Source organism: Chanodichthys erythropterus, chromosome 12, assembly GCF_024489055.1.
Source record: "Chanodichthys erythropterus isolate Z2021 chromosome 12, ASM2448905v1, whole genome shotgun sequence".
Taxonomy (NCBI): Eukaryota; Metazoa; Chordata; class Actinopteri; order Cypriniformes; family Xenocyprididae; genus Chanodichthys; species Chanodichthys erythropterus.
In genome coordinates, this window is record NC_090232.1 from 24,464,309 (window position 1) to 24,492,149 (window position 27,841).

General features: G+C 43.0%; 1 protein-coding gene across 2 annotated transcripts in view; it reads left to right on the forward strand.

Annotated features, from left to right (window-relative positions):
• The window catches only part of LOC137031650 (radixin), a 572,796-nt gene that overhangs the window by 168,017 nt on the left and 376,938 nt on the right, over positions 1 to 27,841 (forward strand). For both annotated transcript variants that reach the window (XM_067402756.1, XM_067402757.1), the window contains one exon: positions 15,515 to 15,666. In XM_067402756.1, the coding sequence (XP_067258857.1) occupies positions 15,515 to 15,666 (152 nt within the window). The remainder of the gene's footprint in view (positions 1 to 15,514; positions 15,667 to 27,841) is intronic.

Sequence of the window (27,841 nt, forward strand, 5' to 3'; positions counted from 1 at the left end):
GTCCTGCCAAATGGTCAGGATGTAGGATCCACAGATCTTAACAGATTCTTAAATTTGTAAATCCACAGGACTATCAGGATTTTGATCCAGATACACAACACCCTCTCCTGTGCTACTGTTGACCGACCCCCTTGTTCACAATTCGGTGACAATTCTGATCATTGTACCCTTTTTATCACTCATATCTCCATTCAAAATAAACATCAAATACATTGTGGCAATTTTCAGGAGTTTTTGAGCATGTTAAGGCCCCCAAAAAGCCCCGGAAGACGGAAAAAAATAAATAAAAAAATAAATAAAAAAATAAAATAAATATATAGCTGCGAACAGCGATGGCAGGCCCAAGCCCAGTGGAAGCGCCACCCCGGTGGCTTCAGGGCAACTGTGCACGGTGGGCAATAGGTAGTTAAAACGGTTAAACATCGAAGGACTATGTCAAATTCACTCTACATTTACTGCACTATAAGGTGGTGCTATTAAGCCCCTCCTCCCTGCCTGTTTCTAAGGCTTTGGCCATGTCTACTGGCTAAGAATCCTAATGTGCGTATGGAGATTCAAACAATTTGAAGCATGCTAAGAGTCTCAAAAGCATCCAAAATGAATATTATTGTTTGATGCATTGCCAAGGTAATTGTGTTTGAGATATCTACATCTGCCATGTTTTGACATTATTCAAAAGAAGTTTGAAGAAAATCGGGTAAAAATAAGATGTTGATCTCAAAAGCATGCTGAAAGTAACACATTTCCTGCTGCCAGTTTGTGGCGCTATAACTTTGACTCACAATAGTCACATCCATGTGGTCAGACTCCTATAACGAACACACAGATGAAGTTTCATAAACATCAATCAGTGTATGCAGACATTATAACACATTTCCTGTTTCTCTTTTCTCGGCATAAATTTGTTGCCTCGCCACAGCCAAATCGTTCGAGATATAAAAAAATCCGCCGGCAATTTTTCATCATCAATGTTTTGACTTCATGCTGACCAGGTTTGGTGGTGATCGGATTAACCTGTTACCCAGCACTGCCACGCAGACGCACCGAAGCTTCTTTGTTTAAATTAGCTCAAATTTACTGTTAGATTTAATGTAATTACCTTGACAAACTATACATCATTAAAAAGATCTAAGACTCGAGCTTCAATTTTTAATCTTTATTTTACACTCAACATTGTATAGTGACCGTTATTTGTTAATATGCGTCGGGAGTTATGCATATGAGAAACGGAGTCGTTACCTTTTCATTGAAATATGAGCGTCAGCTTCAGCCATTGAGAAAAAAACTCCACAAAATAACATCCCTCGGGGCTTTTAGCTTAAAAGCATGCACATTTGGAGAAATATTGATGGACTGTCATACATTTATGTCAAATTTCTATATAGAAGAGTCATATTTATTCAATTTTTACCCAAAGCGAGCTGTTTTCATCATATGAGCGCTGTATACACTGACTACTGTGTGTCCAACACATACACAAAGCTGGAGGGCGCTCTGTGCACTTTTAGTCCACAAATAATACAGCATGAACAAGAGGCAGTCATGTGACATACACGGAGCTAACAGAGGCTACCAGACATCGCTATTCATTGATATAAACATACAGAACGTCACTTTTGAAAGTAATAAATACACGATTGTGACGATATGTGGTTTATCTGTGTTCTTCACGCCATGTCAGGTATTCATAATAGTAGATTATATTTATAATGCAATGCTAATCGAGATAGCTTTTCTCATTGTGCAGAATAGCCTAAAATGATATATTTTCTGTCTGATTTTTGATCTAAAGCCACATCAGATCAAAGAAGGTTATTTAAAACAATCGACTAGTAAGTTTTGAGAAAAAAACGTGGTTTTAATCTTATAAATTGTCGAGTTTTGATGGTGTGCTAAGCTAACATGCTAACAAGCCCAGATGCACCTGTTCTAAGCTAATAAATAATAAATAATTTTTAATCGTAAAGCTCAGGGTTTTTTTTCTCTTTTTTTCCAAGAAGGGCATTAGATACAGTTTGAAAGAAGGTGAAGTGAGAAGTTTGGTGAATGAAATGAGGGATTAAATCATCTTGAATAGAACATCAGTAATTATAATAGAGACAAAAGAAAAGAATATTGAGCCATAAGCTGGCTGAAAAGGCGTGAATGTGTTCAGGGGAGACTGAATCTGAATGGGGCTGTTTGCACCACAAACACAATACAGAAAATACACTTGAATATATGACAATAAACATCACTTAACATTTTAGAGTCCTTTCTAAATAAAGTCTCATGACATGGTTTTGAAAAACATGTAATAAAACTCAGAGTTTTAAACCTATCATCTTCAGATTTGAAATATAACATGGTAAGACATGTGGCTTTAGCTGCAGTGCATTTCTAGATTGCCACAAGGCCAACTTCACTTTTATTTTCATAAATATATTTCATAAAAATAAATTTCTAATAACTTCAAAATTTCAAAGCTATTTTTAACTATTTTCTTCATTGTGACAATAATTAATTATGTAATTATTACTTATGCTTTTAGTGCAAAGGGTTTATGAACTGTATCTGTTTTAGTTTGGGTATGTCATTTTTTGGGATTTTCCAAAAGCGGGGGTGCTGGCTAACAGGTTAATCGCCTAGGAGGAGTATATCAAATTCCAGAGCATGCTTTTTTCAAGCAACCCTTAATAGCTGACTTCCTGTTGGGGTGGCGTTTCACTTAGAGCATGAAAGTGGTTCGGCCCGATGAGGTCTATATGTGTAACGAGTTTCATACTAATACATGCAAGAGTGTTCAATGTATGGACAAAGTTTTTGGACTTTTTTCAATGGGGAGCTGTAGAGCCCCCATGCCACGCCCGGGTACCAGCCTCTGCGGCCTCCTAATGGCTGCAGACTCCAATGTGTGTGCCAATTTTCAGGGGTGTTTGAGCATGTTAAGGCCCCCAAAAAGCCCCGGAAGACGGGGAAAAAAAAATTAAAGCTGCACGCAGCAATGAAAGGTCCCTCACACTCGGGCTCACCGCCACCCGTTGGCCTCAGGAAAACATCGAACAGTGGCCATCATGCATGTAAGCGAGTAAATACAGGAGAATTATGGCAAAATCATGTAAAAGTGCCACACTTCCTGCTGCCAACAGGTGGCGCTATAGCTGACTAAATATTGTCATATAGATGTCTTTAGGACAGGACTTTTATCACTCGTGTGAAGTTTGGGGCAGATCAGACATAGTATGCCTGAGTTACAACAGCTTCCTCTTTCATGGCGAAACATCAGATTTTGTCAGTCCGCCACGGACACACCCTTCAACGAAAACTCAAGATCTTTGATATTTAGCATCGCTAAGGTCTTAAGATCAGACTGACAACATATGATGTTGATCTGGTTAAATCTCTATGAGGAGTTAATCACAGTGTAAAACATGCCATTTCCTGTTGCCAACAGGTGGTGCTATGAATAACTGAATATTGGCATATAGATATGTTCAGGCCAGGACTCTTAATCACACATGTGAAGTTTGGAGCAGATCGGACATTGTATGCCTGAGTTACAACAGCTTCCTCTTTCATGGCGAAACATCAGACTTTGTCATGCCGCCACGGACACGCCCTTCAGTGAAAACTCTAGATCTTCGCAATTTAACATCACAAAGGCCTTTAGATTAGGCTGACCAAAAATGACATTGATCTGATTAAATCTCTAGGAGGAGTTAATCACAGTGTAAAATATGTCATTTCCTGTTGCCTACAGGTGGCGCTATGACTGTAACCGAATATTGTTATGAAGATGTCTTCAGGCCAGGTCTCTTATAAAACATGTGAAGTTTGGGGCAGATCGGACATTGTTTGTCAGAGTTACAACAACTTCCTGTTTCATGGCGAAAACATCAAACTTTGTCAGGGCGCCATGGACACACCTTTCAGTGAAAACTCTAGATCTTCGCAATTTAACGTCACAAAGGCCTTTAGATTAGACTGACCAAATATGACATTGATCTGATAAAAGCTCTAGGAGGAGTTTGTTAAAGTACAACGTCTGGAAAATGCAAAAAACGATGAATTAATTAAAAATATGTGACTTCCTGTTCGGTTTCGGATTTCGCTCCAAGAGACTTTTTTGTAGGTATTGGGCTTATAAATGTGTGTACCGAATTTCAAAACCCTAGTGTAATGTAGCGAGTGGGGCTGTACGTTAGATGGCGCTATCGAGCCATTTTGCCACGCCCAATTCCGAAACCCATAGCAGACGTAAATTTTCACCACTTCTGACGCGTGTGCAAAGTTTTGTGAGTTTTCGAGCATGTTTAGGCCCTCTAAAATGCGATTTACTTTGGAGAAGAAGAAGAATAAATATAGCTGCGAGCAGCGATGGCGGGCCCAAGCCCGGTGGCACCGCCACCCCGGTGGCTTCAGGGCAACTTTGCACAGCGGGCAATAGGCATTTAAAACGGTTAAACATCAAAGGACTATGTCAAATTCACTCCACATTTACTGCACTACAAGGTGCCGCTATAGAGCCCCTCCTCCCTGCCCATTTTCAAAGGATTACATGTGCCAAGTTTTAACATTATTCTGATGAATTTTGAAGCAAATCAGGTAAAAATAAGAGGGTGATCTCAATGTATGCTGAAAGTGACATTTTCTGCTTCCAGTTGGTGGCGCTATGACTTTGAATCAAAATAGTCACATCCATGTGATCAGCCTTGTACAACGAAGACTAAGCAGAAGTTTCATCAAAATCAATTAATGTATGCAGAAGTTATAACACTTTGTTTCCCTTTTCTTGCCATAAATTCGTTGCCTCGCCACGGCCAAACCGTTTGAGGTATCCAAAATCCGTTTGCAATTAAACAACTTCAATGTGTTAGCAACAAGTTAAAAAAAGCTTGGTGTAAATTGGATAAACCCTGTAGGAGTAGTAGTATAAAATTCATAGCCTGTTTTTTCCAAAAATTAACATTAAGAGCCTCAAAAACACTCAAGAACATTATTACAGTTTGACCTGTTGCCATGGCAACAATATTTCAAATATCAAAAATCCTGTCATAGGTCTACATCTGCTGTGTATTGACATTACACTGATGAAGTTTGAAGCAAATCAGGTAAAAATAAGAGGGTGATCTCAAAGCATTTCAAAAAGTGATACACTTCCTGCTGTCAGTTGGTGGCACTATAACTTTGACTCACAATAGTCACATCAATGTGATCAGACTACTATAACCAACACACTCGTGAAGTTTCATAAAGATCAATATATGTATGCAGACATTATAACACATTTCCTGTTTCCTTTTTCTCGCCATAAATTCGTTGCCTCGCCACGGCCAAACCGTTCGAGATATCAAAAATCCGCTGGCAATTTTTAATCATCAATGTCTTGACTTCATGCTGACCGAGTTTGGTGGCGATCGGATTAATCGTCTAGGAGGAGTATATCAAATTCCAGAGCATGCGTTTTTCAAACAACCCTTAATAGCTGACTTCCTGTTGGCGTGGCGCTTAACTTAGAGCACGAAAGTTGTTCGGCCCGATGAGGTCTATATGTGTACCGAGTTTCATACTAATACGTGCAAGCGTGTTTAATATATGGACAAAATTTTCAGACTTTTTTCAAGGGGGCGCTGTCGAGCCCCCCTGCCACGCCCGGGTACCAGCCTCTGCGGCGTCCTAATGGCCGCGGATTCCAATGTGTGTGCCAATTTTCAAGAGTTTTTGAGCATGTTAAGGCCCCCAAAAAGCCCCGGAAGACGGAAAAAAAAAAAAAATAATAATAATAATCCTTAGAAGAACAAGAGGGCCCTGCGCAAATTTTTGCTTGGGCCCTAAATATAGCTGCGAGCAGCGATGGCGGGCCCAAGCCCGGTGGCACCGCCACCCCGGTGGCTTCAGGGCAACTGTGCACAGCGGGCAATAGGCACTTAAAACGGTTAAACATCAAAGGACTATGTCAAATTCACTCCACATTTACTGCACTACAAGGTGCCGTTATAGAGCCCCTCCTCCCTGCCCATTTTCAAAGGATTACATGTGCCAAGTTTTAACATTATTCTGATGAATTTTGAAGCAAATCAGGTAAAAATAAGAGGGTGATCTCAATGTATGCTGAAAGTGACACATTTTCTGCTTCCAGTTGGTGGCGCTATGACTTTGAATCACAATAGTCAAATCCATGTGATCAGCCTTGTACAACGAAGACTAAGCCGAAGTTTCATCAAAATCAATTAATGTATGCAGAAGTTATAACACTTTGTTGCCCTTTTCTTGCCATAAATTCGTTGCCTCGCCACGGCCAAACCGTTTGAGATATCCAAAATCCGTTTGCAATTAAACAACTTCAATGTGTTAGCAACAAGTTAAAAAAAGCTTGGTGTAAATTGGATAAACCCTGTAGGAGTAGTAGTATAAAATTCATAGCCTGTTTTTTCAAAAAATTAACATTCAAACCAAAATAGCTGACTTCCTGTTGGTCGGAGCTAATGAATGTAAATTAGAAAATTGTCCGGCTTGATGAGAATAATATGTGTACCGAGTTTGGTGACTGTAGGAAAAACTAACCCCCCCACTTTTGTCAAAAGGTGGCGCTACTGAGCCCCTCCACCACGCCCATTTCTATGGCTTTGTCCATGTCTACTGGTTGACAATATTGATGTGTGTGTCGAGTTTCATGCAATTTGAAGCATGTTAAGAGCCTCAAAAACACTCAAGAATATTATTACAGTTTGACCTGTTGCCATGGCAACAATATTTCAAATATCAAAAATCCTGTCATAGGTCTACATCTGCTGTGTATTGACATTACACTGATGAAGTTTGAAGCAAATCAGGTAAAAATAAGAGGGTGATCTCAAAGCATTTTAAAAGTGGTACACTTCTTGCTGCCATTTGGTGGCGCTATAACTTTGACTCACAATAGTTACATCCATGTGATCAGACTACTACAACCAACACACTCCTGAAGTTTCATAAACATCAATCAATGTATGCAGAAGTTATAACACATTTCCTGTTTCCCTTTTCTCGCCATAAATTCGTTGCCTCGCCACGGCCAAACCGTTTGAGATATCCAAAATCCGTTTGCAATTAAACAACTTCAATGTGTTCGCAACAAGTTAAAAAAAGCTTGGTGTAAATTGGATAAACCCTGTAGGAGTAGTAGTATAAAATTCATAGCCTGTTTTTTCAAAAAATTAACATTCAAACCAAAATAGCTGACTTCCTGTTGGTCGGAGCTAATGAATGTAAATTAGAAAATTGTCCGGCTTGATGAGAATAATATGTGTACCGAGTTTGGTGACTGTAGGAAAAACTAACCCCCACTTTTGTCAAAAGGTGGCGCTACTGAGCCCCTCCACCACGCCCATTTCTATGGCTTTGTCCATGTCTACTGGTTGACAATATTGATGTGTGTGTCGAGTTTCATGCAATTTGAAGCATGTTAAGAGCCTCAAAAACACTCAAGAATATTATTACAGTTTGACCTGTTGCCATGGCAACAATATTTCAAATATCAAAAATCCTGTCATAGGTCTACATCTGCTGTGTATTGACATTACACTGATGAAGTTTGAAGCAAATCAGGTAAAAATAAGAGGGTGATCTCAAAACATTTCAAAAAGTGATACACTTCCTGCTGCCAGTTGGTGGCGCTATAACTTTGACTCACAATAGTCACATCCATGTGATCAGACTCCTATAACGAACACACTCGTGAAGTTTCATAAAGATCAATATATGTATTAAGACATTATAACACATTTCCTGTTTCCTTTTTCTCGCCATAAATTCGTTGCCTCGCCACGGCCAAACCGTTCGAGATATCAAAAATCCCCTGGCAATTTTTAATCATCAGTGTCTTGACTTCATGCTGACCGAGTTTGGTGGCGATCGGATTAATCGTCTAGGAGGAGTATATCAAATTCCAGAGCATGCGTTTTTCAAACAACCCTTAATAGCTGACTTCCTGTTGGCGTGGCGATTAACTTAGAGCGCGAAAGTTGTTCGGCCCGATGAGGTCTATATGTGTACCGAGTTTCATACTAATACGTGCAAGCATGTTTAATATATGGACCAAATTTTCAGACTTTTTTCAAGGGGGCGCTGTCGAGCCCCCCTGCCACGCCCGGGTACCAGCCTCTCCGGCGTCCTAATGGCCGCGGATTCCAATGTGTGTGCCAATTTTCAAGAGTTTTTGAGCACGTTAAGGCCCCCAAACAGCCCCGGAAGACGGAAAAAAAAAATAAATAAATAAAAAAAAAATAAAAAAAATAAAAAAAAATAATAATCCTTAGAAGAACAAGAGGGCCCTGCGCGAATTTTCGCTTGGGCCCTAATAAAAAAAAAATAATAATAATAATCCTTAGAAGAACAAGAGGGCCCTGCGCGAATTTTCGCTTGGGCCCTAATAATCCTTAGAAGAACAAGAGGGCCCTGCGCGAATTTTCGCTTGGGCCCTAATAATAATCCTTAGAAGAACAAGAGGGCCCTGCGCGAATTTTCGCTTGGGCCCTAATAATAATAATAAATATAGCTGCAAGCAGCAATTCGGGGCCAAGCCCCAGAAGGGGCAGTAGCGCAATACGGAGCAAATCAGGTAAAAATAAGAGGGTGATCTCAATGTATGCTGAAAGTGACACATTTTCTGCTTCCAGTTGGTGGCGCTATGACTTTGAATCACAATAGTCAAATCCATGTGATCAGCCTTGTACAACGAAGACTAAGCCGAAGTTTCATCAAAATCAATTAATGTATGCAGAAGTTATAACACTTTGTTGCCCTTTTCTTGCCATAAATTCGTTGCCTCGCCACGGCCAAACCGTTTGAGATATCCAAAATCCGTTTGCAATTAAACAACTTCAATGTGTTAGCAACAAGTTAAAAAAAGCTTGGTGTAAATTGGATAAACCCTGTAGGAGTAGTAGTATAAAATTCATAGCCTGTTTTTTCAAAAAATTAACATTCAAACCAAAATAGCTGACTTCCTGTTGGTCGGAGCTAATGAATGTAAATTAGAAAATTGTCCGGCTTGATGAGAATAATATGTGTACCGAGTTTGGTGACTGTAGGAAAAACTAACCCCCCCACTTTTGTCAAAAGGTGGCGCTACTGAGCCCCTCCACCACGCCCATTTCTATGGCTTTGTCCATGTCTACTGGTTGACAATATTGATGTGTGTGTCGAGTTTCATGCAATTTGAAGCATGTTAAGAGCCTCAAAAACACAGTTTGACCTGTTGCCATGGCAACAATATTTCAAATATCAAAAATCCTGTCATAGGTCTACATCTGCTGTGTATTGACATTACACTGATGAAGTTTGAAGCAAATCAGGTAAAAATAAGAGGGTGATCTCAAAACATTTCAAAAAGTGATACACTTCCTGCTGCCAGTTGGTGGCGCTATAACTTTGACTCACAATAGTCACATCCATGTGATCAGACTCCTATAAAGAACACACTCGTGAAGTTTCATAAAGATCAATATATGTATTAAGACATTATAACACATTTCCTGTTTCCTTTTTCTTGCCATAAATTCGTTGCCTCGCCACGGCCAAACCGTTCGAGATATCAAAAATCCCCTGGCAATTTTTAATCATCAGTGTCTTGACTTCATGCTGACCGAGTTTGGTGGCGATCGGATTAATCGTCTAGGAGGAGTATATCAAATTCCAGAGCATGCGTTTTTCAAACAACCCTTAATAGCTGACTTCCTGTTGGCGTGGCGATTAACTTAGAGCGCGAAAGTTGTTCGGCCCGATGAGGTCTATATGTGTACCGAGTTTCATACTAATACGTGCAAGCATGTTTAATATATGGACCAAATTTTCAGACTTTTTTCAAGGGGGCGCTGTCGAGCCCCCCTGCCACGCCCGGGTACCAGCCTCTCCGGCGTCCTAATGGCCGCGGATTCCAATGTGTGTGCCAATTTTCAAGAGTTTTTGAGCATGTTAAGGCCCCCAAAAAGCCCCGGAAGACGGAAAAAAAAAAAATAAATAAATAAAAAAAATAAAAAAAAATAAAAAAAAATAATAATCCTTAGAAGAACAAGAGGGCCCTGCGCGAATTTTTGCTTGGGCCCTAATAAAAAAAAAAAATAAATAATAATCCTTAGAAGAACAAGAGGGCCCTGCGCGAATTTTCGCTTGGGCCCTAATAATCCTTAGAAGAACAAGAGGGCCCTGCGCGAATTTTCGCTTGGGCCCTAATAATAATCCTTAGAAGAACAAGAGGGCCCTGTGCGAATTTTCGCTTGGGCCCTAATAATAATAATAAATATAGCTGCAAGCAGCAATTCGGGGCCAAGCCCCAGAAGGGGCAGTAGCGCAATACGGAGCAAATCAGGTAAAAATAAGAGGGTGATCTCAATGTATGCTGAAAGTGACACATTTTCTGCTTCCAGTTGGTGGCGCTATGACTTTGAATCACAATAGTCAAATCCATGTGATCAGCCTTGTACAACGAAGACTAAGCCGAAGTTTCATCAAAATCAATTAATGTATGCAGAAGTTATAACACTTTGTTGCCCTTTTCTTGCCATAAATTCGTTGCCTCGCCACGGCCAAACCGTTTGAGATATCCAAAATCCGTTTGCAATTAAACAACTTCAATGTGTTAGCAACAAGTTAAAAAAAGCTTGGTGTAAATTGGATAAACCCTGTAGGAGTAGTAGTATAAAATTCATAGCCTGTTTTTTCAAAAAATTAACATTCAAACCAAAATAGCTGACTTCCTGTTGGTCGGAGCTAATGAATGTAAATTAGAAAATTGTCCGGCTTGATGAGAATAATATGTGTACCGAGTTTGGTGACTGTAGGAAAAACTAACCCCCCCACTTTTGTCAAAAGGTGGCGCTACTGAGCCCCTCCACCACGCCCATTTCTATGGCTTTGTCCATGTCTACTGGTTGACAATATTGATGTGTGTGTCGAGTTTCATGCAATTTGAAGCATGTTAAGAGCCTCAAAAACACAGTTTGACCTGTTGCCATGGCAACAATATTTCAAATATCAAAAATCCTGTCATAGGTCTACATCTGCTGTGTATTGACATTACACTGATGAAGTTTGAAGCAAATCAGGTAAAAATAAGAGGGTGATCTCAAAACATTTCAAAAAGTGATACACTTCCTGCTGCCAGTTGGTGGCGCTATAACTTTGACTCACAATAGTCACATCCATGTGATCAGGCTCCTATAACGAACACACTCGTGAAGTTTCATAAAGATCAATATATGTATTAAGACATTATAACACATTTCCTGTTTCCTTTTTCTCGCCATAAATTCGTTGCCTCGCCACGGCCAAACCGTTCGAGATATCAAAAATCCCCTGGCAATTTTTAATCATCAGTGTCTTGACTTCATGCTGACCGAGTTTGGTGGCGATCGGATTAATCGTCTAGGAGGAGTATATCAAATTCCAGAGCATGCGTTTTTCAAACAACCCTTAATAGCTGACTTCCTGTTGGCGTGGCGATTAACTTAGAGCGCGAAAGTTGTTCAGCCCGATGAGGTCTATATGTGTACCGAGTTTCATACTAATACGTGCAAGCATGTTTAATATATGGACCAAATTTTCAGACTTTTTTCAAGGGGGCGCTGTCGAGCCCCCCTGCCACGCCCGGGTACCAGCCTCTCCGGCGTCCTAATGGCCGCGGATTCCAATGTGTGTGCCAATTTTCAAGAGTTTTTGAGCATGTTAAGGCCCCCAAAAAGCCCCGGAAGACGGAAAAAAAATAAATAAATAAAAAATAAAAAAATAAAAAAATAAAAAAAAATAATAATCCTTAGAAGAACAAGAGGGCCCTGCGCGAATTTTCGCTTGGGCCCTAATAAAAAAAAAAAAATAATAATAATCCTTAGAAGAACAAGAGGGCCCTGCGCGAATTTTCGCTTGGGCCCTAATAATCCTTAGAAGAACAAGAGGGCCCTGCGCGAATTTTCGCTTGGGCCCTAATAATAATCCTTAGAAGAACAAGAGGGCCCTGCGCGAATTTTCGCTTGGGCCCTAATAATAATAATAAATATAGCTGCAAGCAGCAATTCGGGGCCAAGCCCCAGAAGGGGCAGTAGCGCAATACGGAGCAGGAAGAGCAAAAACAGCAGAAATTGAATGTACATGCAAAACAGCTGGTTCAGAAGGACAGGTGGAAATGAAATGAAAATCAATAGAAGTTCAGAGAATGAACAGGGAATGAACTAAAAACACTTGTATCTCATTCAAGAGGAATAAAGATTAGTACAATGCTTATTTGGATAAAAAAGGTATCAAAATGACTCATTACACACAATTGTATAAAGGAACCCCACACGGGATTCGAACCCACGACCTCCAAGTCCAGTGTCCATTTCTCATCTCATTGCACCACTGTGCAGGTGAATGTTGGCACACCTGCCGAAGTTCATTAGTTCATGTGAAAATGAACTCAAAATGAAGAATTTTTATAAAACTGCACTTAATGTTATATTTAATAACTACTTTATATCATTCTGCAGCTCATCATGCTGTAGCGCAATACAGAGCAGGAAGAGGAAAAACAGCAAAAAATGAACAAACATGAAACAGCTGGTTCTGAATTAAGGGCGAAAATGAACTCAGAATGTACATAAGCTTAGATGAAAATGAACACAGCATGAAACAAAAAGCATTTATTTCTAATCCAAGAGGCAGTAAAGGAATCAAAACAAACTATTTCATAAAACCACTCCACCTGGGATTTGAACCCACTATCTTGGGGTGCAGAGCTCATCAGGTAACTGGCTTTACACATTGAGCTACTTGAGGATGCACATTCAACAATCTGTGGAAGAGAACTTTTAGTGTAAGAAAGAATTTACAAAAAAGCATTACTTAGCATGCTAACCATATTAGCATGCTAAGCTAACTTAATGCTAATGAAGCTCATGGTTAACTTGATAGCTGAAGAGCCACATTAAAGAGAATGACAACTGGTTAGCATGCTAAGCAATTAGCATGCTAAGCTAACTAGCATAAGACAACAAACACAAGCAAGGTCACATTCAGAGATGAATATCTTGGGAATGGTAGCGAATATCAAAAATCCGTTCAGTCATTTCTGTGCGGCTCGGTCCAAAGATCATCTGAGCTGATTTTGGACAAAATTGACCAAAATTTGTAGGAGGAGTAGCGAAAAAACTGTTTTTGATTTAATTCAATATGGCAGACAGGTACATTTAAGGAAAATGACAAATGACACATTGTCGGAATCGGCATAAGCCAGGGAATAAAATGACATAAAGCAGACAAATTTTGGATAATGTTTTCAAAAGTTATAAGCAATTTTGCAAAAAACATTATATCTGTGGAACACTAGGTGGCGCTGTGCTGAAACTTCTCAGGTACCTTCAGGACCTTCTAAAGGTCATACATACCAATTTGTGTGATGATATGTCAAATTGTTTAAAAGTTATTGCAATTTATGACAAAATTCAAAATGGCGGACATGCTTTTCATCCGATGTTGACAAATTCAATATCCCCGGATTCGGCATGGCCCAAGGAATCCATAGACACCAAGATCTTGATTTTCTAATAAAGTGTTCAAAAGTAATTGGCCAAAATAGCCATTTTTCATATCTCATGACCTGTAGGTGGCGCTGTTCCCAAATTCGGCATGGAACCTTAGATCATGGTCTTGATCAAGGGTACCAATTTTTGTTTCGATTGCTCAAAGTTTGGCCGAGATACAGCCTCTATAGCAATTTCGGGTCAACCTCGTTAACTTCGTGACATCATAACTTTTGAACAAAGATGAATAAAAAAAATCTGTTCAGTCATTTCTGTGCGGCTCAGACCAAAGATCACCTGATCAAAGTCTGGACAAAATTGGACAAATTTTGAAGGAGGAGACGCGAAAAAAAACAAATACTGTACTTTTCAAAATGGCCGCTACTGTAATGGGTGGAGACTTAATGTAAGAAGTTGAATAGCATCAGCATGAAGAGACGAATCAGATGAACTAAATTTAATTTTTCTATGACAAAGAGTTCAAATGTTAAAACCGTTAGAATGTTGAAATTTTGAACTGGTGGTGGCGCTATAGAGTTGGTTCTAGAGACTCCAAATTTGGTCCAATCACTATTCATGAGCATCTCTACAACTGTGCCAAATTTCATCATTTTCTCATGTTCCGTTGATAGGGCTGCCATAGACTCCCATTCGGGAGGAAGAATAATAATAATAAAAGGGAAAACGTACAATTACAATAGGGGCTACAGCCCCTTCGGGGCTTGGCCCCTAATAAACGGAGCAATTCCAATAGGGTCCTCACATCATCGGTGCTCGGGCCCTAATAATAATAATAATAAACGGAGCAATTCCAATAGGGTCCTCACACCATCGGTGGGCCACGGAGCAATTCCAATAGGGTCCTCACACCATCGGTGCTCGGGCCCTAATTATAAACAGAGCAATTCCAATAGGGTCCTCACACCATCGGTGCTCGGGCCCTAATAATAATAATAATCCTTAGAAGAACAAGAGAGCCCTTCGCCATTTCATTGGCTTGGGCCCTAATAATCCTAAAGAAAACAAAAGGGCCTTCAGCCCTTAGGGCTTTGGCCATAATTACTAGTGTGTTCATTCTTAACTAATGCTTAACTAATGCATTATTCTTTGTATTATTATTATTATTATTATTATTATAATTAATTAATTAATTAATTTATTTATTTATTTTTTTGAATGACAGATCAAAAGGATAAACAATAGCAATTTATTTTCACAGCCTTCTTTGCTTACTAAGGGTGCCAATAATTCTGACCTGGACTGTATTAGATTTAGAAAATGACTAATATCTTGTGTTGTGATGGCTAAACTAAGAACAATGTGGTCATAATTTTTAATGTTGCAACAAGAATACTACCTCTGAATTTTAGATGAATATCTAATTTGAAGTTTAGTCTTTATATTGAGAGTAAATCATAAATCCTTTGTTGTTGTTTTCACACAGAACAGTTCCAGCTGAATGTTATTACCTCAATTTCAAATCTCATATTTTCTTAAAAATATATCATATGATGCTTTTGTTCTATATATTATTATTAAACTACTTTAAGCTATAGATGACTACTTTAAGCACATCATGATAGATGATGTGCATATATAATGTATTTACATGCCTTTATATAATATATTTATATTATGTAAATTAATGTAAACCAAAGCCTTTAAAATGAAAACCCTTGATTTTTAGATTGAAAGAATTAGCATAATTCTTAACACGTCAAACAAGTAGCAAGTATGGAGCAGTGAGAGGACAAAGACTTTTGTTATCTGCCCCATTGCTGATCTAACCCTCTTTATATTAAATAATCCTGCTCCTGAGCATGTTTGAGTTTGAGCTGTTGCTATGACAACAATTCCAAGATGAATGTCAAAGAATAGAACTATCCAGGATCATTTTAAATTATCAGTTCCATCCAGATAACAAAAACACAGTTGAAGAAATAGGCCCAGATCAAACATGATGACTTTTGTTTTTGGTTAATTAAGCAATTTTTGCTGCGTAGGTAAAGGAAGCCATTTTGAATGATGAGATTTACTGCCCTCCGGAAACAGCAGTCCTACTGGCATCTTACTCTGTTCAGGCCAAATACGCCGACTACAACCGAGACATTCACAAGCCTGGTTATCTCACCAATGACAAGCTGCTACCACAGAGGTGAGTCATGTAAACTTTCTGAAAGAGATCTTTCTGAAAGCCTTCTCAACATAAGTTAAATCTCTTCCATCTGCAAGTTGCCCGATAGGATGTAATGGGATGATATGGAATTGTTTTCTCTCTCTCTGTCTCTGTCTCTCTCTCTCTCTCTCTCTCTCTCTGCTATGATTGATTATGAATTTGTAGTTCAAAAATTATACATAAGCTACTATAGAGGTGTCCAAACCTATAGGACTATGGGACCCTATATAGGACTATAGGATTCAACTGTCTCAGACAGCTGAGAGAGTGGAATATGATAAGGACTGGTCAAGATACTTTCATTAGTGAGGTTGACTAGTTTATGCAGCTTTTTTTTTCTAATTTGTTTTTGCTTTAATATTTTAAGCAATGGTGCTATAAGAGATTTCTTAGCATTCTCTTTCCAAGAAGCAGAATCTACATTCTTCACTTTTGAATCACTACCAATTTGTATGGGGTTAGATTTGTGTCTTAGCTCTAGATAAATAGATATAGAGGAAACAGGTACATTTAGCTCAAAGGAAATTAATAATTATTTTTATTTATTGGGAATTTTGACAATCACTTATTTTACGGCAAAACAAATGAATCATCCAGTGTAACTAAAACATAATATCTGAAGCATAGTAAAAACATCACTACAACTTCTGAAAGTGACCAGCTGTGTTTTAGCATTACATAAAAAGTGATGTCACAAATTTAACATTAATGTATATATATAAAAAAGTGAATATTTAAATACCAAAAACTCTTTGCTCAACTTGGCAATATATGAGCAATATCACACAAGTAGCCGTGCGATATGGCTCTATATCAACACAGCATGCTGATATACAGCCATATCACAAGGCTACTCATGTGATATTGCGTTTAAGCAACAGTTCAATGGCACAAGTGTGTAAATAGATAAAAACAACAATGAAATGTCTTTAAAAATCATCATTTGTGCAGAACTACTTTACATTTAAATTAGCTAGTCAAGAAGTTAAATAAGTGATATTTTCCACTTAAGATCAGGTTATATACACATACACAGTAGGTAGTCAACCAGAATAATACTTTTACCACCAAAACTGGGAATGTGTATTTGCTGCCTTTTATCGCTAAGTGGCGCTTGTCACAGACATGTCAGGTTCCACCTCCTTCCAATACCCACGCACTCAATCACCCGAATACTAATCACCGCCACCTGCACCTCATCATCACCACAATCACCAACACCATAAGAAGCCAACACTCACACACACTCACTGTCCGGTCTCGTTCGTACCTATGCTCCATGTGTACTTACCTCAAGGACTCCAATCTTCTACTTACCTGCTTCCAACGTCTCCAGTGTCTCCAGTCTTCCCCGTGTGCTGATCCTACTGTGTGTGAGTGTTCCCAGTTTCCAGTCTCCAGCCTTCGTCACATCCCGTCTGCAATCATCAAAAGGACAGTATCACTACTTCTATCTATTCATCAGACTGCTACAATTGCCATATACTCACCATTTCACTCTGCTGATATCAATAAACAACTGTACTTGCTTTTACATCTGCCTCCGTGCCGTCTCTGTTGTAACAGCGCTATAGTCACACACTTTAAAAAAAAATAGAAAGTAAATGTGTCAGTTCATTCTCTCAAGCATTAATCTGCCACGGCTTTGTTGAGAGCTGTGGTAGTAGATAAATTCAATTGAAACACTGTAGTTAAACAAATTCAAATGAATTTGAATTTAAGCAAAGTAAATTTTAACACTATAAGCTCAGTTCCCTTTCAGTCGGTCACGTTCGACGTACGTCAGTAGTGACCGACGAATTGGGATATCGCTTAGAGAGCCCTATCATCTTCGTGTAAACTAAAACAAGCCAATGGAATTGGCGTGCGATATTTGCATAATGCGCACCGCCCCCGTCAGGTGTATATAAATAGGAAGCAGATGCAATCGCACTCTGTCTTTCGCTTCGGAGCCATTCACTGGTGTCCTATTTAGAAGACTCCTTTCTTCGTGTGTTTTTTTTTTTTTACTAAAACACTGCCTCAGAAGAGGATCTGCAGCGAGCTTTGGTGCTGGTGAAGAGGGCACGTGCAGCGAGGTCGCGAGTGTCTGAGGAGCCGAGCTATAAGCTCTAAACTGCTGTTTTCACAGCAACACAAAGAGTGTGTGTGAGGTAGCGATTTGGGCCGGTTCCTCGGTGTGTCAGGGAGTGGTGTACCTGACACATCGCGTCGCTCCCTGGGTGCTTCAGCACGAGTGAGTTGACTTCCCCTTCTAAAAGAGCTTTACAGACGAACCCTGACAGTATGTCATTTCGTCTGTGCGTTACTGGGTGCGGTCGTTCCCTGGTCCCTGCTGATGGGCACAATCGCTGCATCTCGTGTTTGGGCGTTCAGCACGCTGAAGCAGCGTTTGTGGATGGTTCATGTTCCCATTGCGGGAACATGACCATCGCGGTGCTGAGGTCGAGGCTCTCCTTCCTGAAGTCTCAGGAAGCGGGAGTCCCCTCTCCTATGCCGCGTACGACCGTTTTTTCCGGCCCCGGGAACCGGAATGACGGTACGGCGCTGTATAGGGAGGGCGACCTGAGGATAACGGTCAGGGCTCCCCCGTCGAGCGGAAACGCTCCGCGGGCCCCTGCCCCCTCATCAGCACCGCAACCCATCTTGCCGCCGTTGGTTTCCGCTGGGCCCTCTTCGGACTGTCCAGCCGTTACCTTTGGTGCGCCGGCGGAGGATCAGATGTCGATCGCTGCGTCGGAAGGCGAGTTTGAGTGTTCGGGGGAGGAAGATCCGGACGTGCTGCCGTTGCCCGAATCGGATCCCGAACTCTCGGCTGTGCTCTCCCGGGCCGCCTTGTGTGTCGGGCTCGAGTGGAACCCTCCACCCTGTCCCGGCCCATCGCGGCTGGATGATTGGTATTTGGGGGCGGGTCGCGCTGGTCAGCCCCAGCGTCCCGCCCCAATGCCTTTCTTCCCGGAGGTGCACGATGAGGTGACCAGGTCTTGGCAGACACCGTATAGTGTTCGTTCGAGGCCTGGCCCCCCGTCCGCCTTCACCTCCCTGGACGGCGGGGCAGCCAGGGGGTACGCGAGGATCCCGCCAGTCGAGCGGTCTGTTGCAATGCAACTGTGTCCAACGGCCGCTGGCTGGCGTGGTGAGCCGCGTCTCCCGTCCCGGGCCTGTAAATTCTCAGCCGGTCTGACTGAGAAAGCTTACAGTTCCTGTGGGCAGGCTGCCTCTGCCCTGCATGCGATGGCACTTTTGCAGGTCTACCAGGCAAAAGCGCTGTCGGAAATGCCCCAGGAAGGTCCTGACCAACAGCTGCTGGGGGAGCTGCGCGCTGCCACCGACCTCGCCCTCCGGGCGACGAAGGTGACAGCACGCGCTGTTGGTCATGCGATGTCTACCTTGGTAGTCCAGCAACGCCATCTCTGGCTGACCCTGGCGGACATGCGGGATGCCGACAAGCAGAGGTTCCTAAATTCCCCCGTGTCCCCGGTCGGCCTATTCGGCGACGCGGTGGAGAGCTTCGCCCATCAGTTCTCCGCTGCACAGAAGCAGGCTGAGGCTATCAGTCACATCATGCCACGGCGGTCCGCTGCTGCCTCCACCCAGCCGCCCGTGGCTCAGCCTCAGCCCGCTCGTCGCCGAGGGTGCCCGCCTGCATCGTCCTCCGCCCCTGCTAAGACGGCAAAGCAGCAGCCTACACCAGCCAGACAGCAGGGTGCCGGTCGCGGGCGTGGTGCCCAGCCCGTCTCCGCTAAGCCCGGTGGTAAGCGTAAGAGCAAAACACGGCACTGAGACGGGCAACCTGGAGGGGAAGGATCTTGCTCTTCGGGAGAGTTTTCCACCATCTCTCCCACCCCCGGAGGAGGGCCGGGGGGAATTTGTGTTTGTCTGTCTACCGCCGCTGGCTCTCCGGAGTCCAGCGGTACCCACTTTTTCACAAAAAGAGCAGTTTCCTCAAACTCCAGGTCACAACAAGGGGTGTCTGTCAGTGTGCCAGGCTCCGCCTCGCCGCTGACAGCTCCCTCCCCATTCGCCAGCAGGTGGCAGTGTGATGGTGCAGACCGCGTCCCGTGCGCTGTCTCCCATGCACACTGCTGCCTCGCAGATTCTGACCCCACTCCGGGCCGCCCCCAAGCCGTCCGGGTCGGGTCCCTCTCTGCCTTGCTGCCCCACCCCCGGTGCGTCTGTGGTGCCTTTGGTCCTGCTGGCTCAGTGTCTGGAAGCGTGGAGCACGCTCCCCAGCCTGTCCAGTTGGCTCATTCGTACTATCAGACTCGGCTATGCGAGTCTCGGTCTTCAGGGCTGTCCACTTCACTCCGGTGTCGTTGGACAGTGCTCCTGTTCTCCGGGTGGAGATTGCTGTCCTCCTGGCGAAGGGTACAATCAAGCCGGTCCCTCCAGCCGATATGAAGTCGGGGTTTTACAGCCCCTACTTCATTGTACCGTAAAAGGGCGGTGGGCTACGGCCAATCCTGGACCGTCCCCAGGATTGGTTTGCAGCAATAGACCTGAAGGACGCATACTTTTATGTCTCGATTCTGCCTCGACACAGACCCTTCCTAGGTCGGTCTGCGTTCGAGGGTCGGGCATGTCAGTACAAAGTCCTACCCGACATGGTTGTAGCTCCCAACCGGTTGGGTCTTCAGGTCAACTGGGACAAGAGCAAACTCGCCCCCGGGTAGAGGATCTCTTGTTTCGGTCTCGAGCTAGACTCGGTCGCACGGACTGCGCGTCTCACCGAGGTGCGCGTCCAGTCGGTGTTGAACTGCCTGAGCTCGCTCAAGTGCAGGACAGCGGCTCCACTGAAAGATTTTCAGAGGCTCCTGGGGCATATGGCATCTGCAGCCGCGGTAACGCCGCTCGGATTGCCTCATATGAGACCGCTTCAACACTGGCTCCGCGGCCGGGTCCCGAGATGGGCGTGGCAGTGCGGCACGCTCCGTGTCCCCGTGACACCGAGCTGCCGTCGCACCCTTGTCCGGTGGTTGGACCCTTCATTCCTGTGGGCCGGAGTACCCCTCGAACGAGTGTCCAGGCACGCTGTGGTCTCCACAGATGTCTCTGCCACGGGATGGGGGGCCACGTACAACGGGCATGCAGTGACAGGTCTTTGGACGGGGCCTCAGCTGCATTGGCATACCAATTGCCTCGAGTTGCTAGCGGTTCGTCTTGCGCTGGCCCGCTTCAAGGAGCTGTTGTCAGGCAAGCACGTTCTAGTCCGCTCACTAAGCACTGCGGCCGTTGCGTACACCTACCGTCAAGGTGGTCTACACTTCCGTCGCATGTTGCAACTCGCCCGCCATCTCTTGTTGTGGAGTCAGAAGGATCTGAGGTCCCTTCGGGCCACTCGTGTCTCAGGTGTGCTCAACCGTGCAGCCGACGAGCTGTCACGGCAGCATCTACTTGCGGGCGAGTGGCGGCTCAACCCCCAGGCGGTCCAGCTGATTTGGCAGCGTTTCGGCGAGGCCCAGGTAGTCCTGCTTGCCTCCCCGGAAACTGCCCTCCGCCAGTGGTTTTATTCCCTGACCGGCGGCACGCTCGGCACGGATGCCCTGGCACACAGCTGGCCCCCGGGTCTGCGCAAACATGCGTTTCCCCCAGTGAGCCTTCTCGCACAACTCCTGTGCAAGGTCAGGGAGGACGGGGAGCAGGTTCTGTTAGTGGCTCCGTACTGGCCCACTCGGACCTGATTCTCAGACCTCATTCTCCTCGTGACAGCACCTCCCTGGCCGATTCCTCTGAGGAAGGACCCCCTGACTCAGAGACGGGGCACCCTGTGGCACCCGCGTCCCGATCTGTGGAACCTCCACGTGTGGTCCCTGGACGGGATGCGGAGGTTCTGAGTGATCTCCCGCAAGCGGTCGTAGACACCATCACTTCCGCTAGAGCTCCTTCCACTAGGAATCTCTACGCGCTGAAGTGGAACCTGTTCGTCGAATGGTGCGCCTCTCGCCGAGAGGACCCCCGATCATGTTCGGTCGGATCCGTGCTTTCCTTTCTGCAAGATGGGTTGGAGCGAAGGCTGTTTCCCTCCACCCTCAAGGTGTATGTTGCCGCCATTGCCGCACATCACCATGCAGTTGAGGGTAAGTCCCTGGGGAAACACGATCTGATCGTCAGATTCCTGAGGGGGGCCAGGAGACTGAATCCTCCTCGCCCTTCCTCCGTACCCTCTTGGGATTTGACCCTGGTTCTCACAGCTCTCCGGGGTCATCCCTTCGAACCTTTGCAATCAGTCGACCTGAAACTAATGTCTCTTAAGACGGGTCTTCTGGTTGCATTGGCTTCCCTGAAGAGGGTAGGGGATCTGCATGCATTTTCGGTCGACGAAACGTGCCTAGAATTCGGGCCCGGTGCTTCTCACGTCATCCTGAGACCCCGGCCTGGATACGTGCCCAAGGTTCCTACCACTCCCTTCAGAGATCAGGTAGTGAACCTGCAAGCGCTGCCCTCGGAGGAGGCAGACCCAGCCCTAGCTTTGCTCTGTCCCGTCCGCGCTCTGCGCGTTTACGTGGACAGAATGCGAAGCTTCAGGACCTCAGATCAGCTCTTCATCTGTTACGGAGGCCAGCAGAAGGGAAAGGCTGTCTCCAAGCAGAGGATGGCCCACTGGATAGTGGATGCCATCGCCTTGGCGTACGAATCCCAGGGCGTGCCTTGCCCGCTCAGGTTGAGAGCCCACTCCACCAGAGGGGTGGCCTCTTCCTGGGCGCTGGCTCATGGCGCCTCGCTGACAGATATCTGTAGAGCTGCGGGCTGGGCGACACCTAACACGTTCGCTAGGTTTTATAGCCTACGTGTAGAGCCGGTATCCTCGCGTGTACTCGCATCCACTAGTCGGTAGACGTGTTGTACCCGCTCTAAGTGTCGGCTTGCAATGCCATTCCCGCCACTGGCCGGATACGTGCATACTTTCACTCCAGTCGCGTTCCCCGCTTGGCGAACCCTGTCGAGTTCCTCCGCCTCCCCCTTCGGCTCGGACATTGCGGAGTGTCTGATGCCAGGCCTACATCCGTCGCTGACGCTGTCTGTTGGCTGGGGCCCATATGTCATGACCCCTCTACGTGAGCGGTCCCATATGTGTATTTTCCACGGTTTAAAACTCCCTACGGGCCGAGTCCGTGTCTTTCCCTTAGCAGAGCCAGCTCTGCTGTCACCTGTCAGATGAGTCTCCCCCTAACCAGGTGGAGCCATCCCAGGGACTCCATATGCGTACTGCCCCCCCGGGCCAGTCCATGTGTGTATTCCCACGTAAACTCCTCCCCCATTGGGTAGGTAGTGGTCTCCGCAGCGTCCCTTACGGGTTCGCTTTCCCAGTGTGTCTAGTTTACTTAGTGGGTAGTGGTTAGACAGCAGTAGACTCTCTCGGTGTAAGCTCGCCCCCTTCACCGCCAGCCGGTGCTATGGGCGGCTGAGCTTGCGCTGGGCACTGGAAGGGGTTTCGTAACTGTGGCGCTTTAGTTGGGATCCCAATTCGTCGGTCACTACTGACGTACGTCGAACGTGACCGACTGAAAGGGAACGTCTCGGTTACGTATGTAACCCTCGTTCCCTGAAGGAGGGAACGGAGACGTACGTCCCGTCGCCACAGTTTCTGTACCCTCGCTGTAGCGCGGACACCAGTTGTCTCCTCAGCGAAAAACAGAGTGCGATTGCATCTGCTTCCTATTTATATACACCTGACGGGGGCGGTGCGCATTATGCAAATATCGCACGCCAATTCCATTGGCTTGTTTTAGTTTACACGAAGATGATAGGGCTCTCTAAGCGATATCCCAATTCGTCGGTCACTACTGACGTACGTCTCCGTTCCCTCCTTCAGGGAACGAGGGTTACATACGTAACCGAGACGTTTTTTAATGTAGGCCTATAATTAGAAATGCAAGTCAAAAAGTTGTCTCTTATACTTTATTTTCTTTTAATTTGTAGTAGATTACATTAACACTAAAATAAATAAAACTAAATGAAATTTAGACGTCAGATCTTGCTAACCGACTCGGCAGCATTTGTGTTTTTGCTTCTTTATGATATTAAGAATTAAATAAAGTAGGTTGTTATGATCAGCATAATTTTCTTTAATTAATAATGTAAATATTTCAAAATAAAAATATAAAACATGCCAGTATAAAAATGCTACATGAATTAGGCTTTGTACAGACTTGTAGTGATACCCTGATGATACGGCTTCGTGGACTATGCTGCAAGATTTCAGAGATTGCACATCCAGTGATCAGACTTCGAGTTCTGGCTTTGTTGGTTTATTATTTGTCACAAATAAAAGTTTAAAATGTACATTTATTGTTTGCCGTGAGATCGGTTATGAAACACTTTTTGGAGCTTTATTATTCAGTGTCATTTTTATTAGTAGTAGCCATTTAGTAAGATGATAACATTGTACATGCTGTTAACCTATGCTGGCCCTATAACGTTTTTGATGCTTTCACTGGAAATATGAGAAATAAGTTTTTCCTAGACGACTAGTGGTTAAAAACAATCGACTAGTAAGTTTGGATCAAAAGATTAAAACCACGTTTATAAATTGTCGTGTTTTGTTGGTGTGCTAAGCTGACATGGTAACAAGCCCAGGGATGCACCTGTTCTGAGCTAATGCAAATAAATAATTTTTAATCGTAAAGCTCACTTTTTTTCTCTTTTTTTTCCACGAAGGGCATTAGATACAGTTTGAAAGAAGGGGAAGTAAGAAGTTTGGTGAATGAAATGAGGGATTAAATCATCTTGAATAGAACATCAGTAAGTAAATATAGCTGCGAGCAGCGATGGCGGGCCCAAGCCCGGTGGCACCGCCACCCGGTGGCTTCAGGGCAACTGTGCACAGCGGGCAATAGGCATTTAAAACGGTTAAACATCAAAGGACTATGTCAAATTCACTCCACATTTACTGCACTACAAGGTGCCGCTATAGAGCCCCGCCTCCCTGCCAATTTTCAAAGGATTACATGTGCCAAGTTTTAACATTATTCTGATGAATTTTGAAGCAAGTCAGGTAAAAATAAGAGGGTGATCTCAATGTATGCTGAAAGTGACACATTTTCTGCTTCCAGTTGGTGGCGCTATGACTTTGAATCACAATAGTCACATCCATGTGATCAGCCTTGTACAACGAAGACTAAGCCGAAGTTTCATCAAAATCAATTAATGTATGCAGAAGTTATAACACTTTGTTTCCCTTTTCTTGCCATAAATTCGTTGCCTCGCCACGGCCAAACCGCTTGAGATATCCAAAATATGTTTGCAATTAAACAACTTCAATGTGTTAGCAACAAGTTAAAAAAAGCTTGGTGTAAATTGGATAAACCCTGTAGGAGTAGTAGTATAAAATTCATAGCCTGTTTTTTCAAAAAATTAACATTCAAACCAAAATAGCTGACTTCCTGTTGGTCGGAGCTAATGAATGTAAATTAGAAAATTGTTCGGCTTGATGAGAACAATATGTGTACCGAGTTTGGCGACTGTAGGAAAAACTACCCCCCCCACTTTTGTCAAAAGGTGGCGCTACTGAGCCCCTCCACCACGCCCATTTTTATGGCTTTGTCCATGTCTACTGGTTGACAATATTGATGTGTGTGTCGAGTTTCATGCAATTTGAAGCATGTTAAGAGCCTCAAAAACACTCAATATTATTACAGTTTGACCTGTTGCCATGGCAACAATATTTCAAATATCAAAAATCCTGTCATAGGTCTACATCTGCTGTGTATTGACATTACACTGATGAAGTTTGAAGCAAATCAGGTAAAAATAAGAGGGTGATCTTAAAGCATTTCAAAAAGTGATACACTTCCTGCTGCCAGTTGGTGGCGCTATAACTTTGACTCACAATAGTCACATCCATGTGATCACACTACTACAACCAACACACTCGTGAAGTTTCATAAAGATCAATATATGTATGCAGACGTTATAACACATTTCCTGTTTCCTTTTTCTCGCCATAAATTCGTTGCCTCGCCATGGCCAAACCGTTCGAGATATCAAAAATCCGCTGGCAATTTTTCATCATCAGTGTCTTGACTTCATGCTGACCGAGTTTGGTGGCGATTGGATTAATCGCCTAGGAGGAGTATATCAAATTCCAGAGCATGCGTTTTTCAAACAACCCTTAATAGCTGACTTCCTGTTGGTGTGGCGTTTAACTTAGAGTACGAAAGTTGTTGGGCCCGATGAGGTCTATATGTGTACCGAGTTTCATACAAATACGTGCAAAGGTGTTTAATATATGGACCAAATTTTCAGACTTTTTTCAAGGGGGCGCTGTCGAGCCCCCCTGCCACGCCCGGGTACCAGCCTCTGCAGCGTCCCAATGGCCGCGGATTCCAATGTGTGTGCCAATTTTCAAGAGTTTTTGAGCATGTTAAGGCCCCCAAAAAGCCCCAGAAGATGGGAAAAAAAAATATATATAAAAAAAATATATATAGCTGCGAGCAGCGATGACGGGCCAAAGCCCGGTGGCACCGCCACCCCGGTGGCTTCAGGTCAACTGTGCACAGCGGGCAATGGGCATTTAAAACGGTTAAACATAAAAGTACTATGTCAATATCACACCACATTTACTGCAGCAGCTTTTACTTCAAACTTCAGCCATGTTTTTAGTGTTTTTGGTCCAAACAGCATATTATTAACTTTTAACCATTACAACTACCAGAAGACTGCTATTACACTACAATTGTCCACTATAGATCAAGTTTTAGAATAACAAATATTCTAGAATTACATATATTTCCCTGTCAGCTTGCCTCCTTTAAGTTGACAAATACATGATTTTTTTTTACTCCTACTGCTACTACCTTATTAAATTTATACACATATTTCTTTCAAACCATATTAAGGGTGTGCACTATAAGTAAATGTTGTGTTATACCAAACTATTATTTTAACATTGATTATATCATACTATTTACAAATAAATAACTACACACAAAATATTGCATTGTACTCTAAACAATGCAGTTTTATTTTCCAAGTTTTAAAGTTCATTAAAACTCATACAATGAAAACATAGAATCAATCCACTTTAATCAGTGCCTAACACAGCTATTTTGTCATTCGAACTTAAAAAACAAAACAAAACAAAGACTAACAGTTTTCTTATCTTTTTACTGATCTGAAGTATATTACCTTCATTTTAAATTCATCCAGGTTCAATTACTAAACATACAATTGTAATTTCATTTAAATCAAACAATGAGTGCAAAATATCATCCTAATCTGCCATGTCTGTGTTTTTTCTCAGACAAACCCTAAAAAAATTCTAGAGCAAAATACATACTGTTATTTGTACCAACTCCACCGTGCTCTGAGAAATCTAATTTAGCCTTAATGCGAATGTCTGTGATTGCTGATGTTATATCCACCTTATTCCAACGCCCCATGACGCTTTGCACGAATTATGGGAGTAATTTCCGTTAAACTGTAAACAGTCAGTGATAGACACTATGATCTTTTTTTAAACTGGTACAATAAGATGACATTATTTTACTCACCCTTCAACCAATGAACAATAAATGGACATTTAAAAGTGTGAAAGCATCAACAACGTAATTTCAACAAGCCATGTAAAGGTGTGATTTTTTTCCACAGCAATAACGGATGGGTTGAACATATGCTATAGTGATATATATATATGCATTATGTAATACATTGCCTTAATAAAAAAGGTCATGAACTTCAGCATTGTGTGATACCTGTGAAACAAACCTGGAAAGAGACGTGAGGCTTTGAGGAGATTCTTTGTGCATTCCAGTGAATTATTAATGGGATGTATTGTAAATTATATAGAGAGAACAGACCACAAATGTACAGTATATGCTGTCCTTTTTCATACTATTACAGCAGTATGCAAAGAGAAAAAATAAAATATTCTGGAGGATAGAAAGCAGCTGCTGAAAAGAGCTCTTGCCATCGATATTTTTGTTATAACATATTACAATACCAAGCGTTATGTCATTCTCATGATGTCTGAAAATAAAACATAAAAAGAAATTGACAGCTGATTCAGTCAAGCTGACAGATAATTTAATTGTAGGGCAACCATATGATTTGAAACGATAAGTTTCAGTTTTTTTGAATGGAAGTTCACCAAACCGGAAGTGGAACCCATAATTTAAATGCAGAAGGCTAGTCAGGAATAAGGCTAGTCAATAAT